This window comes from Cupressus sempervirens, chromosome 10 (genome assembly GCF_028749045.1).
Source record: "Cupressus sempervirens isolate cs-2001-9-10 chromosome 10, ASM2874904v1, whole genome shotgun sequence".
NCBI classification, from domain to species: Eukaryota; Viridiplantae; Streptophyta; class Pinopsida; order Cupressales; family Cupressaceae; genus Cupressus; species Cupressus sempervirens.
In genome coordinates this window covers 495,404,967-495,420,314 of record NC_143127.1, presented here as the reverse complement: position 1 = coordinate 495,420,314, position 15,348 = coordinate 495,404,967, and the positions used below count along the sequence as shown (strand labels likewise).

At 35.5% G+C, this 15,348-nt stretch overlaps 1 protein-coding gene across 6 annotated transcripts in view; it reads left to right on the top strand.

Moving 5' to 3' along the window:
* The window catches only part of GLYR2 (glyoxylate reductase 2), an 86,182-nt gene that overhangs the window by 17,763 nt on the left and 53,071 nt on the right, over positions 1 to 15,348 (top strand). For 4 of the 6 annotated variants that reach the window (XM_089803377.1, XM_089803375.1, XM_089803374.1 and 1 more), the window contains exon 2: positions 12,529 to 12,613. In XM_089803377.1, coding sequence (XP_089659503.1) covers positions 12,529 to 12,613 — 85 coding nt within the window. Of the gene's footprint in view, positions 1 to 12,528; positions 12,614 to 13,194; positions 13,339 to 15,348 lie in introns of all 6 variants that reach the window. The other 2 variants (XM_089803378.1, XM_089803379.1) reach the window with 1 other exon arrangement.

Below are 15,348 nucleotides of genomic sequence, written 5' to 3'. Positions count from 1 at the left end.
TCAGTAATTATCAAATTTATAAGTAACAAACCTGGAATTCTTACCAATAATCGACTGTGCAAGTTTATATTGTGTGTGCTATTGCTTGAAACCGAAGGAATTATAAAGGGTACATTACATAGAGAGACGCTGATATACTTTGAGTAAACACTTTTAGGAAAAAATTCGGCTTGAGTGCATTGAAATCACTGTATTCTAGCAACAAAAATAGTTACAGTACAATTTAGGCTCTGAGTTTTTAACATAGAGATCATTATTTTTAACTAAGGAGAAACCAATGCAAGATGCACCCTTTTTTTTGCAACAATGAGCAATTGTTGTTTCTATTTTGATGAGATTGTTCTGAGAATAAATGAGAGCCACATGGTTGACTCCATTTTCCCCAAAATCTTCTCAATAAACAATCTAAGCCAAACTACATATTTTAAGTACCACTCACAATGAGCAAGTACAGATAATCAAGGCACATACACCTCCAATGTGGCTTATAACTTATGCTGCAAGATTATTATATTTTTTACAATAATAAATGTATTTTTCACTGAATCCTAGAAATTAGATACATTCCTCCAATGAGCTGTGTTCACTAAATTATGACTCTCCAATATGCCATCACATTAAATAAAGTTGCAAAATCACCGACAATTGCCTTGAATATATTCCTTGATTCCAATGTGTGATGTCCCGAATATACATGCAACACAACACAATAAAATATCAAATAATTCTATGTCCAAGTTGTACACTGCAATCTTGATTTCCCTCACTCATATGTTACAAAGGGACCAATGCTTAAAGTGCCAACTATAAACAAGTTCATTGCCAAAGGAGAAACATCTCCAAACCATCCTACATTATTTGTGCTTTTCAATGCTCATAGCTCCACCAAATGAATCTCATTGTTCAAAACTACACAGCAGTGTGCTTCAATCACACATGAAATGCAAGGCATTCTACCACATTGGTGACACTTTGAAATTTGTCTCTGACCTGATATCTGAACGTGCTCCTTGAAGCCAAATTTCTATTAATAAATATTAATAGCTATCACATATTGTGCATTTGAAAACTGAAAGTGTACCACAACCTATCCATTGCTTGTCCAACAAGCTGCACCAAAAATAAGGTAATCAAATACCCTCAAGTAAACCATCTGCTATCCACATCTCTTGCCTTCAAAATCCCTATAAATCTGCAAGGAAGTGAATTGAACGCATAGACTTGTCTCAAAGATACCTAAAAAGTCAAAATCCTACTTGTCCAACATTGACACATACACCTCCTTGGGGCTGTATTTAAGTTGCACTCTTTGTTGAGTGGAGCTCCTTGAGAGTAGGTTGTGAGATTGTTCCTCTTCCTACAATGCTTTGAGTCACTTCGACTTTCTAATTTTTTCATTAGGTCCATGCTGAGCTCACCTATCCCTCGATATTTCTATGGAAACCTGTTGACTTATCCCATTCCAACGCTTGATCACCAACACCTAGGTCTCTAACTTCACCTCAGTTAATCTAGCAAAACTACATACACCTCTAATAATCTCATGCCAAATTAAGCTCCAAATTGCAACATAGAAATATCAAAGAGCATCACTTATCAAGATAAAATGATCATTTTACCGAACCCTGATAGTTTATGCCCATATCATAGCAAATGCCCCCTATATGTCCAGTACAAATTTTAGGAGCTCCTTATGGTTCCATGATTTACCTTTTTTTCAACAAATGGCCATTTGTCTTGGTGGAGTTATAACATTTCAATGTTTCATTGTTTTGCATTAGCATGTTTAGAAGAGTTGCAGAATGGTGTGTGTCGTAGTTTCGCTATTGGTATGTTCCAAAGACTCTGAAATAGCAATACCACTATTTTGCTATTTGCCTTAATATGGTGATGCGATATACCTATGGCTGCTATTTCACAAATAACGGGAAGTTGCCACTGTGATTTAGCGAAATGGGTTATTTCACATTTCAAGGCATTGGGGTGGTACGGAATGATGACACATTTATGAGACAATCAGGCAACGTGGGGGCCGAGGAAGGAATTCATTTCACACAAAGTTGCAGTCATTTCAAAATGTGAGCTATTAATGTTGACGACATTTTAAAGCAGAGTTCAAGGGGCATTTTCAACACGGTGATTGATTGGTGCTTGAGGAATTGCAAACAGTGGATATAGTCACAGAAATCCAGCGAGTTGAGTTTCCTCTTATTTTGACCCTGCATTATCATATATCTCAATCATGCCTAGAAAAAATAAGGAAGTGATTGTAGGGGATAAACTAATCCACCCATTGCAACATACCTTGATGACATTGTTACTAGAATATCAAGAATAGGAATTAGAAGTTGTTTGGTGACTGTAAGATGGTGGTCGTGATACTGATATACCTATTCATGGCAGAGCTTTATTTTGGTCTTTTAACTCTAGGAAAAATCCCTGTCTATAACCCTTGGCATTTAGACGTGGCAAGGCTTATAGTCCCAAATGTGTTTGTAGGCACTGAGTTAATTGATGCCTTAGCAGAAAATTGCAGGCATGAAACTAGGACTGGCAGAAAGGTTGATGGAACTTCTCTCCTGTGTATAAATAGACAAATGAAATAGGAATGCTTCAGGCTTGATATTCTTGCCATTTCTAGAATTGATAGAGGAAATTTTCGTATAGAATATGAGCACCTGGTCAAGAGTGTTGGTTTGAAAGAGGTTTCTTTCTTCATGAACAGAGGATAGGAACAAAACAGTTCAGTTACAGGGTAAAGATCCTTTTTGAACAAGTAGTTTTATTTGGTCTTTCCAGAAAACTCATTGGGGTTGGGGGAAAATACTTGGTGAGGACCATAAGAATAAGATGCCTTTTGATTTGATGTATTTAGTTATGAGAACTCAAAGTACTCATTTATCCCACGAGTACGACATAGCCACCGAGTTGGAAGGAATTATAAATTGTGAATTGATTGAATTTTATTGCTGTGTCATCAAGGATTCCTGGATACAAATGTAAATGAAAGATTTTGAAGAGTAGAAGCAGATTAGGTTCATGGGAGTGGAGGAATCTGAGCATGAGGAAATAATTAGCTAGATGTTCAAAGAATTAAATTTAGATACTATTGACTGTACTGTTGAAGAAGCCAGAGAGATGCTGAGGAACAGTGACGTGCTCTTGGACCCTGTTCTTACTCTTAAGGAGACTTTCCTTTTAGACCAAGTAAGGAAACAAGATGATCCTTCCTTGGTTGCTGAATTTGATACAGAGGAAAAGATTGTTGAATCAGGGTACAATCCAAAGACCCAATCCTTAGCAACTTGGGTGAGTTTCAAGGAAGGTCATAAGCCAAAGATGTTGAATTTCGCCTTGGATGCTGAAGGCATTGCTGTTGTCCAAATAGCGGGGGATACAGATCCAATAGTTCTAGCTAGCACATTGATGTTCCAGCCTATCAATAAAAATCAAGCGCTGAGGCTAAAGGTCGAACTTCAAAGCTCTATTGAAAGACAGACGGAATTGAACAAGGTGATCAATGAGCTGTATATCAAACTTGCTGATAAGGATGAGGAAATTCAGAAGCATAAAGCTACCAAGCCTGAACAAGCAATTGTTGTGTATCAAAATACTCAAGATCCATCTACTAAAGAACAACATAAGACTTAGGAAGATACAGAGAATGCACTCTACAAAGCTGTTCTTGATCTTGGAAAGGATCTTGTCATTCAGGATGAAGAGTGTTTTGGGCAAATGTGAAGATGTGTATCATGGCTATTACTTATTGAATGAAATGTTGATAGGGTTTAGGAAGAACAAACCTACATTGCAGAATATGGCAAACAGATGGAAATCTTCAACATATGAAGTTGCTAGGATATATGATATAATCTAGCGAGATTGTTGAAGCTCTTGCAGAAATTAAGGAAACAAAAAGACTATGGACTCATTGTTTGAAGAGTTGGATTACATCGTAAGGGAACAGGTAAGGGTCGAAGAAAAGTTGTCAACCTTTGAGACTATTAAACACTGGACTATTCCGATATTTGTGGATCCTGAAGGGAAAACCAAAAGCTTCGAAGAATGGCAATTAGAGTATCAAAGTATGGTTCCACGGATTGGCAATCATCTGAAGGAAGACAAATTCTTTTCTGTGGATAAGTTCAATCCTTTTCTAGATCGGGTTATCACCTTGGAAAACAGATTCTCAAAGTTTATAGTTGAGTCCAAGGTTCTTGTAGGTAACAAACAGAGGGAGCATCTCCTAATTGTGCCCGGCATTCTATAATACCAGTGGCCATCCTTTGCTCAAATTTCTGATTGGGTGAAGGAATATCTTGGATCGACAGCTGGTGGCACCAATTCTTTTTGAGAGGATTTGGTGCTTGTGTTGTTTGTTTGTTAGTTTTGTTTTGTTTGTATCAATTTGTCTGTCTTAGACTATTTAGGATTATGGAGATTTGAAAGGCATGAATGCAAATGGTTGGAACCTTGTCACTTCCCTTTTGGAGGGATACCACAACCGTGCAATATCAATTAGTCATAACCAAAAACAAAAGAACATTATGATGTACTTGCTTTCTTTTGATATCAATAAAAATTATCTTGTTCTGGTTCAACATATGTTCAGGTTTATCTTAGAATCTCTTGCTCTGTTATAATTGATTTATGTAATCGGTTGCTATTGTTAAAACTTGCAAGTATGATTGAGATTCTGTAGTACATGGTTTGTATAAATAAAGGCTAGAAGCGAAGTGTTGTCCTTACAAACTTTACTTGATTGGTTCCTTTCTTGGGATTAACTTCAATCAGGCAAATCTGTGTTGTAGTCTGATTCATCTATATTTACAAAATTGGATAACTGATGCTATTATCATCATTTTGTAGTACTGTCTTTTGCAGTGGAGCATAAAGAATTCAATATTCGTAGTTCTTAAGCCCAATTGGATAAGGGACTGGTCTGTTGGTGTCACAAGGAGCAAGGAAATTTCAAAATTCATTGAATTTCTTTTAAAATGGAAGTAGATAGTTAGTAGAAGTTAAATTGATAAATTTTTGGAAGACTCTTAATACTTGCATACAAGAATTTGCTACCCAAAGTATTCAAGATCTTTAGAAGAGCTATATTTACTTCTGGTATAAAAAGCTCTAAACTTGTGAAGGAAAGTAAGAGAATAGGTAAACTTGCCTGGGTCCTACAGAGCCCAAAGAAGCAGAGAATTACCATCATTGGGATTCTGTTAGTTGGCCATATCAAATTGGAGAATTTAATGATAAAATCTAGCAAGTTTTATTGCTTTCCAATTGATTGATTTGTGATCCAACATGTCTGTAATCAACATAATTGCTCGAAAACTACTACCTGTCCAGAACTTTACAACTGATCTAGGATCAATCAAATCACAAGAATATTTGTTCTCAACTCTAGAAGATCATCTGTCAAATTGACAAATTCAGGTCACTAGCAAAGGTCAAGTTGAGAGTGTTCTAAAGATATCCATGGCTGGGCATGACATCATGATGTCTTTGTGATATTGTCATAAACACAACAATTTCATGCCAAAACTCCCATCATTGTGGAAGCTTTCCATGTCATCATGGATATCATATTTGATGTAGAAGATAACTCGTCAGAGTCATGTACTTGTAAAAGGATATATATATATATATATATATATTAAAAAACTGATCGCTGCTTTTTGCCAATTGAGCTAGAGTCCTTTGACATCAATGACAATTAATCCAACATGATTTTTTAAAGTAAAGTTTGAGACATTGGCATGAACCAGTTTGATTACCATTATCAATTGCTGGGTTTGATTTCTTTTGGTGTTGGGAAATGTGAATACTAGAGGTAATGTGGGAGTGAGTAGGTGTTGGATGTGTCTCTTGAAGTGAGTTCCCTTGGTTTGAGCATGAGCTTTCTGATGAGAAGAAGGCATTGACTTCAAACAAGACTTCCATTCATAAAGATGTCTTCCTTAAGGGCATTGATTTAAAGTTAACTATCCCTGTTGTAGAGACCAGATAATTATTTTGTGTTGCTGAATGTTCTATGAGGTGGTCTGTAGACTTGTATGCTGATGTGAACTGTATGATAATCTCTGTAACCTTCTCTGAATTCTGCAATAAAAATCTGAAGTTTAATATCTGTTCTTTGACAATCATTGTCATTGTACTGAAATAAGAGTTTTTTTTTTTTTTTTGCAGCATACTATCTCTATTCTGTTATATCAACTCTATTCTGTTATATCAATATGTATTGCATATCAGCAGTAGGAGAAAATAGTATCTAATCTTCAACGGTGCACCAACTAAACTTGCATACAGATATGTGTCATCAGTTTAATGCAAACAGTAGAATTTATGAGCATAGAATGTACCAACAGGGTAAACTGAAACTCTCCATTGGGAACTATTTAACAAATCTGTGGGATTGAAGAAAAAAAAGTAGTAGCTGGACAAAAACTCAAGGGTGGATCTTTACAGCTCTTTCAAATCAAGGTTGCAAACTGAATTGCCTCCTCTTATGGCATGGGTTTTAGTGTGACAAATGTATCAAGCTTTTGTATCCAAGCATGTTTCATGCTTTTTTCACTATCATCAAAATTTGAAAGAGGAACTTTTGTTAAGCAATGTTGATAATCCTTATGCCGGCCTCTTGATTTTTGTTCCTGTTTTTCCTTTTTCTTATCCTAGAACTGGTTCATATATGGGTAGTGGATACAAAAATATTCCCGTGGATACAACATTAGGTCTATTGCATTTCACTTCTGAGTTTTTTTTGGTCGGTAATAGGTGATATTTTATTAATCAAGTCGGGTTAGAGCCTGGCCCAAACTAGGTATGGCTACATCCAGGAGAGCCAAATCTCCAAACAAAGGTTAACAAACAGAAACTGAGATAAAAAAATCTCTAGAAGCAACATAAAAACCAACACAAATAAGCCATCACAAGAAGCTTTTATCTCCTCCCTTCCTCTGAGAATGAAGAGTCATGTCAAAGGATTTCTTTTCATTCTTCCTCTTTGTAACATCTCGATTTCCCGGGTCTAATTTAACATCTCAACATACACAAGGAATACAATTACTACTTCATTTCATATGAAGACAAATATATCATTCATGTTCATGAGAATAGGATTTACCGTTAAAAACAGTTATACACATTTTTTTAACTAAAAACTTGAATTACCATCAAATGAAATTACTATAGAAATTGAAAACCAAATACCTCGGAAAACTGAGTTCGAATCAAACTAGGGAAGCTTCTGCAACCACTTGGGTTAGTCCACAAATACACTATAACAATTTTCATATGATGACTAACAACTACAAACCGCTATCTTAAAATCAAATGATAATTTTAAATAAATACCACTATATTTTAAATTAGGGCATCACATACCACTATATCAATTAGGGCATCATTTACCTTCGGTTCATTTAGGGCTTCTGGTACCACTATCTCACTTAGGGCTTCCGCTACCACAGAATCATCTAGGGCTTCCAATACCAAGGATTCAATTAGGGTTCTAATACCACTGTACCATTTAGGGTTCCAGTCATCTCTTAATTTAATTAGGGCTTCAGATTCCTTTTCCTCTGATCACTTAATTGTGACAGTATCTCAAGATTAGAAAAAATACTTATATCTGTTATTCATATATATGAAAGTAAAATGATGATAACAATGAAATGCTTCAATTTAATCTAACCTCATAAATAAAAATGATAATACTTGTTTCTGATAAACAATTGAATGCATGGCTTATCTCTGTCTGACGCATATCCGACATCTTGAGAGAGGTGAAACATTGTCAGGGGCTTAACCACCCAACCTTGGACCACAATATATCCCCACACGATCTCTAACGAGAAAGGCCCTCCCTACCCGGAATTGACAGGGAACATCATTCCGTCCACTGGGCATCATAATATATAACATGCCATACGACTTGGCATCAGGAGATCACCATAACAGAAATATGCATGAGCTATTAATTAATTCTTATTAGATGATAAATATTGAAATGTCATAACTGATATGGATTCAATTATTACAGATTCCTCTTTTTCACCTCATCACCCTATTCAGGCCTCCAAACCGATGATTCCCAGGTGTTATTAAGTTAAATTCACTGTGAAATTCCACACCTTCTTCACTCTATTCTGGCATTTTTGCCTTGTGAATTCCTTGGTGTCCTGGATTCTCAGTTATTTATACTTATATCAGGATGTAATTGATTTTATCTAAGATGATAACTATCTTAAATAATTCAGGGAAATTTTTAACACACACACACACACACACATGTATATATAAGAGAATCTCAGACCTGAGTGTAAATCATTGCAGTAAATATCATAAATGGCAGTCGGTAGACTTGTTAAACTTATTAAGGAATAAGAAAGATGTCATGCTTCACAGACATATTGTTTCTATGGAACGACAAAAAGGAATATGATAGACTTTTCACAAGATGGACGACATGCTTTATACATTAATCTCTGCCATATTGTTTCTAAGAAACTGACAAACTTGCATGGGTTAATTCGACAAACTTATACATTAAATGGTATCATTTTATCACATGTTATAAGGTTACAATCAGAATTGATGGATAGGAGACAAATTTGATTTTCAATAACAAATACTTATCAGAAGTCTTACATGACTCCACCACAAAATGTCTGAAGGTAATCATGTGCGTGAAGAAGTTTGCTAATCCGGCTCTGGTTCATTATCTCATCTCAGATTCGACGTTATATCAATTTGCACAATTAAATGTTATCAAAGAGAATAGATTTTAAGAAAAATTCTGAAAGATGCATAATATAACAGTAGCAAACTTATGTTTATTCATTGCAATGGCAATCGACTGATCTCCAGCTGATGATAAAGATTTGAAAAAGAACATAGACGGTTCCTTATATTGAAAAGGTAGACTGAGTATAAAAATCAGTTGACCCTATCTTAGATCGATGTCTAAAAAATGAACTATTTATTTGCCAAGAATAGTGAGAAATCTTATACGACTATTACAGGGACAAATGCATATACCAATCATGTAAGAATGAAAGACGTTTTCCAATGAAATGCATTAATAGATTCTTATTGCCCTGTGAATATGTAACTCGGTTTTGAAGGTATCCTCCAGCCTGCGGCAAGACACTCTGCTGTATGCACAGTATTACTCGCTGTTGCTTCTTCAAATTATTTTCCATGCTAACTGAAAGGATTTGAATATTTAATGGCTTGGAAGCCGAAGGTTGTAGGAGGAAAGAATGGATGCCATAGGAGAAAGAATGAATGCCGACAATCCAATAAGGAAAACTATTAAATAAAATAAGCCTGTCTCTACGTCTTCCTATAGTTACAAGATTCATTTTGAATTTCCAAGAAGTCTAAATGAATTTAAAAACATAAATTCTATTAAACATGCCAACAATAATCAGTTAAAAGCAAGAATAATAAAAGGAAGAAAATAGAATTGGAAGATTAAAATTCAAAGATTATAATAATGCAATTATTATAATTCGAACATTATTATAATATACAACTATTAAATTATTAAATGATAATGGTACCAAAATCATTGTTAAATTTAAATGAACATTTATAAACAATTATTAAAAATACTATGACAAAAGATAATTTAAAATCCTTTAATATATGTTTAATATTTTATCCTAATTATTTTAATTAAATTATTAAATAACTCAAGCAAGTCCCGCGGATGCATTCTGGCTAGGTCCTTTACTCGTCTGCCCAGTGATGGTGATGCCTTGCCTAATTCTTTTCTGACAATGCTTGCACCCCTTCGACATGCTTCCTGCAAGGAAATTCTTCGTAATTAAATTATATATTATTTAATCATAAATAATCATAACAATTAACCTTTCATCTTAATTCCATGAATTTGCGATTAATGATCAACTAACATGTCATCTTCACTTGAAATCATAACGACCAACTATCTTACCATTTCGCCAGATTATATCAAATTAAATTGCCAACTGACTTCATGTGAACCTCAACAGCTATATTTCAAGCTAGGTCAAAAATTGGGATGTAACACTCTTTCTCCCTTTTATGGTTTTCCATCCATCTTCCACCTTGGCTGCTTCATTTTGCCATGCCGTTAGAGTGGCCTCTGAACTACACCATTCCACAAACCACTCATATCATGTTGCTGCATATTTCCAATTGATTGTTCCCTCACATTATCTCGGGAACCTACAAGCCTTTTCTTCTCCCTTCCTTCCAGCGTGGCTGCACTCTTGCTCACATTCTCCCCTCCAACTGATTTTCCTTTGCATTATCGTGGGAACCTACATAATTTTTCTTATCTCTAGCTTTAGGTGTAGGTGCAATCTTTCTTTCATTCTCCCCTCCGATAGGACCATCCACTCCATCCATACTCCCTTAACAAGAGCTACTTTGATCCTAGTTTGATGTCTCACCATTCACGGCTTGAGAATAACTTTTCTGTAGCTTTTCCTTCTTTTCCACTATATAATGATGGTTTGAGACATCTTTCTACCAAGAGGCTGTCTTGGCAAAATGCTGTTTAGAGCACTGGGTAGCTTTATGCCCTGTTTGAAAACACCTTCTACATCTAATGGAATTCCCTCATATTTCCAGAGGTTGTACCCAACACCCATCCACAGTTTTAAGCATTATCTCTGGGGGAAGACCATCAGAAATATCTATTTCCACCAATATCCGTGCATAGGTAGAATGCAATAAATTTGAATAACTCTCATCAATCTTTAAGAAATTTCCCAAAGAGTTACCTATAACTTAAAGACAAGATTCAAGCCAGAGTTGCAGAGGCAGATTTGGAAGATGCACCCATAATGAAATCATGTCAAAAGTCTTAGTAGGTGGACAGAATGTAGGGTGCCATGGTTTCAGCATCAACATGAACTTTTGCTTCAAGCTCCAAATGCCATTACATAATATCTTTGTCTCGTCTTCAACATTTTCAAAAACCACAATGAAGAAACCTCTAACTCCTTCCAAGACTGTTGCCAGGATATTGGGTAGTTAGATGGTTGGCACATCCAAGGGAGTTACACAGTTGCGATGGTTCGCCTCGTTATAAAATACTATTGTGTATGGTGACTAAGCTATGAATATAATATGACTGTTCTCTCTTTCCATTCGGTGTAAGTACCTTTCTCCCTCTCTCTCTCTATATATATGCATTTAGTTCTGTTACCCATTAGGGAAAACAAAGACAGGCTCCCAGATCTCGAAGCTTCATACATGAAGCTCACTCACGCTGGGCCAAAATCCCCTGAAACGCCCAATCAATCCCAATGCAGAGAAAACCTCTACATTGTGGTTCACTTCTTTCGCTATTACATCTTCTATGTCCACCGTAATAGGCCTATCATTTTTGGGTTTGATTAAATCCCCCAAAACCTCCCCCAACATGCACAGTTGCTTAGAAACCCCAATGCCCTCACCACTCAGTCCTGCATTGATAACGCCTGTATCCTCCTTTCCCGTTGTCTCTAATTGAGCACCCACCTTCTACCATGCTCGCTGCCTATCTGGTTCACTCACCCACACTTCGTTCAAACATTTGTTTTGTGGTGGAATTAATAGTGGCTCTGTGTTTGAACCTTGTGGAGCTACGTCTCCATTTTGCCAATTGCTTTCGTTTTCCACGAAGAGCTTCTTTTCCTTCAAAACACCCCACCCATTGCTATACCCGCCATTCTTCCGCACCTACTTGTGATCATGAGAATTAAAACCCTACCAAACACCCCCATTCTGGTAACAAGAGGCACAATAGAAGCCCTACCTGCAGGCGGTGCAGAATACAAAAGTACCATCTTAAAAAGAAAAGTTATATATTAGATCATTTCACTTTTAAGTTTTATCTTACTGTGCTTCTTGTAATTAACCTACTTATGAGCCACAGTTATTTACTATGTCACTTATAAACATTAAAATTTAATACAATTATTTCCTTGAAATGGTGCTTTCTCAACTAATAATTTTTCATGGCCATTTTAGAATTCTGTTTCATGGTATTAATATTTTGTGTATAAAAAATCTATTGGTTGACAAATATTTATAATTTTGTATCTACATCGTGCAAGGCAAAGAGAGTTATTGTACTACATTGATGGTTTTATCCGCTATATGGGTTTTGGAGTTATTAAATTAAAATGTTGCTCTTTATAAGCATTTCCTAAATATAAAATTGAAAGTCAAATAATATGTAATTAAAATACTTCTAACTAAAGCTTAACATTGACATGTTCCTACTTTTACTTATTGTTCAATGAATGAAACATCCTTGCTTACAAAAGCTTCTTGTTTTGTGTAAGTTCTAAAATTAAACTAAATCCTCCACATGCAAGAAAAGCAACATTTTGTTTGACAATTTCTACATTTGGCAAACTATAGCCCATGCAATTTTTCTTTAGAAAGAGGATTAATGGTTCAAACATCTATGTTTAGAATCAGTCTAGATTGTCCGTCCAATTTCTATCATTCTTTTGATCTTGGTTTGAAATATTGCAGGTAAAGAGAAGTCATCTACACGCATAGGCTTTCTAGGTCTTGGAATTATGGGTTCTCCTATGGCGCGTAACCTTATCAAGGCTGGGTATGTACCTCTTTTGTCATAAAAAGATATATTTATTGATTGGAAAATTTTATCATATAGGAAAGAGGGTTCGATTGAAACTATAAATTAGTCAAAATTTCAAAATGCTCAAAATGCATACAATGTAAGCATAAAAATAATCAATTAAAACAAAAAATTCAAATAACAATGTATTGCCATACTCTGATGTAAATATTCTAGATATATGCTCCACTATCTTAGAGAAAACCCAACAATTCAATGTACATTATAGATCCATGTTTGCAAGAATTCAAGAGTAAGTAGTCCAATATTCAAGACAAAATGTAAAAATTGAAATGATTAATTATTAAAGTTTTAAGTGATCAATGTTTTCTACAAATTCATAAGCATAAGAATCAAGACTTATAGTAGAGTCCATGATGGGTTGGTGAGAGTGTAATGTTCCCTTTTTATAGCCTTCCTAACATCTTTGTGTGCTCGATTAACCATGTGCAATGACACATAATTTTTGCCCTCCCAACCATAGACGATATACAACTATTGTCTTCCCTGAGCACTACTCTTCTTAATACGCAGTTTTATTATTTGATCTACTATAGGTTGTGTTTATGATGGAGGATAAGAAAGGGAGATCCATTCTTCCTTCATACCTATTGGCAGTGCCCCTTCATCAATGGATGCCACTCTTCCAAGTTGGCCCCAATGGCTCTCCACCAATTGATCATTCTTGTGAAGGGTACATTGTAAGAATATCTACGCTATTCATGTTGTATTCCAATATTTTTTTGCTTCTTTGTATTTGTCACGTTCTTTAGACTTGGATAAAGGAAAAATTGATATATTTTGGTGTTTTAATGTTTTGGTGTTATGAGTATAATATAGTATTTCCATACTGCGTTTAAATATGTCAATGATGTGTAATGGGTTGAGTTTCAAGAGTTGTCTATGTCAGAACTTAGCTGTCAATACAAACATTGTTAGAAATAAGGAATACTGAGAGGAGGAGGCGTGGGGGAGGGAGGGGGTACGAATTAGTGATCCATAAACTTTTGTCTAACTATAGATATTATTAACAACCTTTAAACTTGCATAGATGATCAAACTGAAAAATAAACATAAGCATAACATAATGTAACTCATAACACCATTATTTGTTAACTAGGGGTATTACTGGCCTAGGGAAAACCCCGGTGGGGATGGTACCCATAAAATGATCCACTAATCAAAAGTGTCTTGTGAAAGATATTGATCCTATTAGGAGTCTATTACATCCGTATTGTGTATCTCCCTTGTTAGAGGACTAGGCCTTGCTAGAAGCCTTGACCTTGTTAGGAGTTGGTATTACAATAGAGTGCAAGAAGAGCCCACTGCTCAAACATGCATATACAATTTTACAATGCTATCAATAGAGATAGATACAAAACCTTTATTCAGTTCTGATATCTTCAATATCTGATGTGCCTTTTGGTTTCTTCTTCAAAACTGATCATACAAAGGTTCTGCTCTGTACTAGCATCAAATTCCCATCTACACTGATCACGAAAAATGCACATTCAAAAATTATATCATTACAATGCAATGACACACTTCGCTAAACAAAATGTTCTTCCTTTTATACCAAAAACTTTGTTCTGTCGGACTTGCTGCATGATACTTTGCTAAATCTTTTGAATCATCTTTTGCCACATATGGTTAACATCTAAGATGTCATCCCAGCATTGTCAAGTGATTGTTTTGGTAAACCAAAACAATTCCTTAACCAAAATGCTTTTGTTCTGCCTTTAACATTGTTTTGTCCTGGTAAGCTATTACTAGTAAATCTGCAATAACTCCTTCCGTACATAACCAAATCTTAAGCACTTTTACCCACGTGCTTTATAGGGTCTGTACTATCTTTGTGTAAGTGCGCACAATCCCACGTGCCTCCAATGAACTGCGCTAAACAAAATAAGATGAGTGTTCCCTGTTACGTTGATATGTACTTAGACTTTTTTTGGAGTATTATGCCTTCAAACTTGTCCTTTCATTTTGCTATCTTAAAATAGGCTACATGTTGACATAAATGACAACACTAACATACTACCTTATCCAAATTGCCAACAATCTCCCTCGTTGGCATTGATGACAATGTATGGGAATTGGCTAAGTGTCCAAAATTACAAAATTGTGGCCTTGTGAAAATTTCAAAATTGTGGATCATCATTCATTTATCATACCATCTTTTACATCCTATGCTCCCTCTGAGATTATACTAACTTATATCTCCCCCATACATAATTTCTATAGTATAGAGTACTTACAATTTTTTCTTACTATTATATTTCTCCCTCTTTGACATCAATGACAAAGGTGAGTCCAAAAGTAGATGTACAAGTTGAAATTGTAGATCTTGCTTGCTTGTTTCATGTTGACTTGCTGCTCAAAAGATTGATACAATCAGAAAAATTAGCCTTTAAATTCTTCAGATCTTCTTCCCATGAAGATTTCACCACCTCAGCAACACTTATTACTCCGCATACGCCATAGGCTGCAAGCTCTGCTGTTTCCAAGTCTGTAGAGGCAAACTTTCCATAAGATGTCTTTGCCTCCAAGAGAGCGTCAAGGTGTTTTTGAATTACATTCACCTTGGGAATCAAGTGATCTCTCAGTAAATTGAATTTCTTCAACAATCTTTCTTTGTCATTCTGCAATAATCTCAACTCATCACCTGCTTGTCCAATCTTCTGATTATATTCAATTAAGTTGAGTTCTTT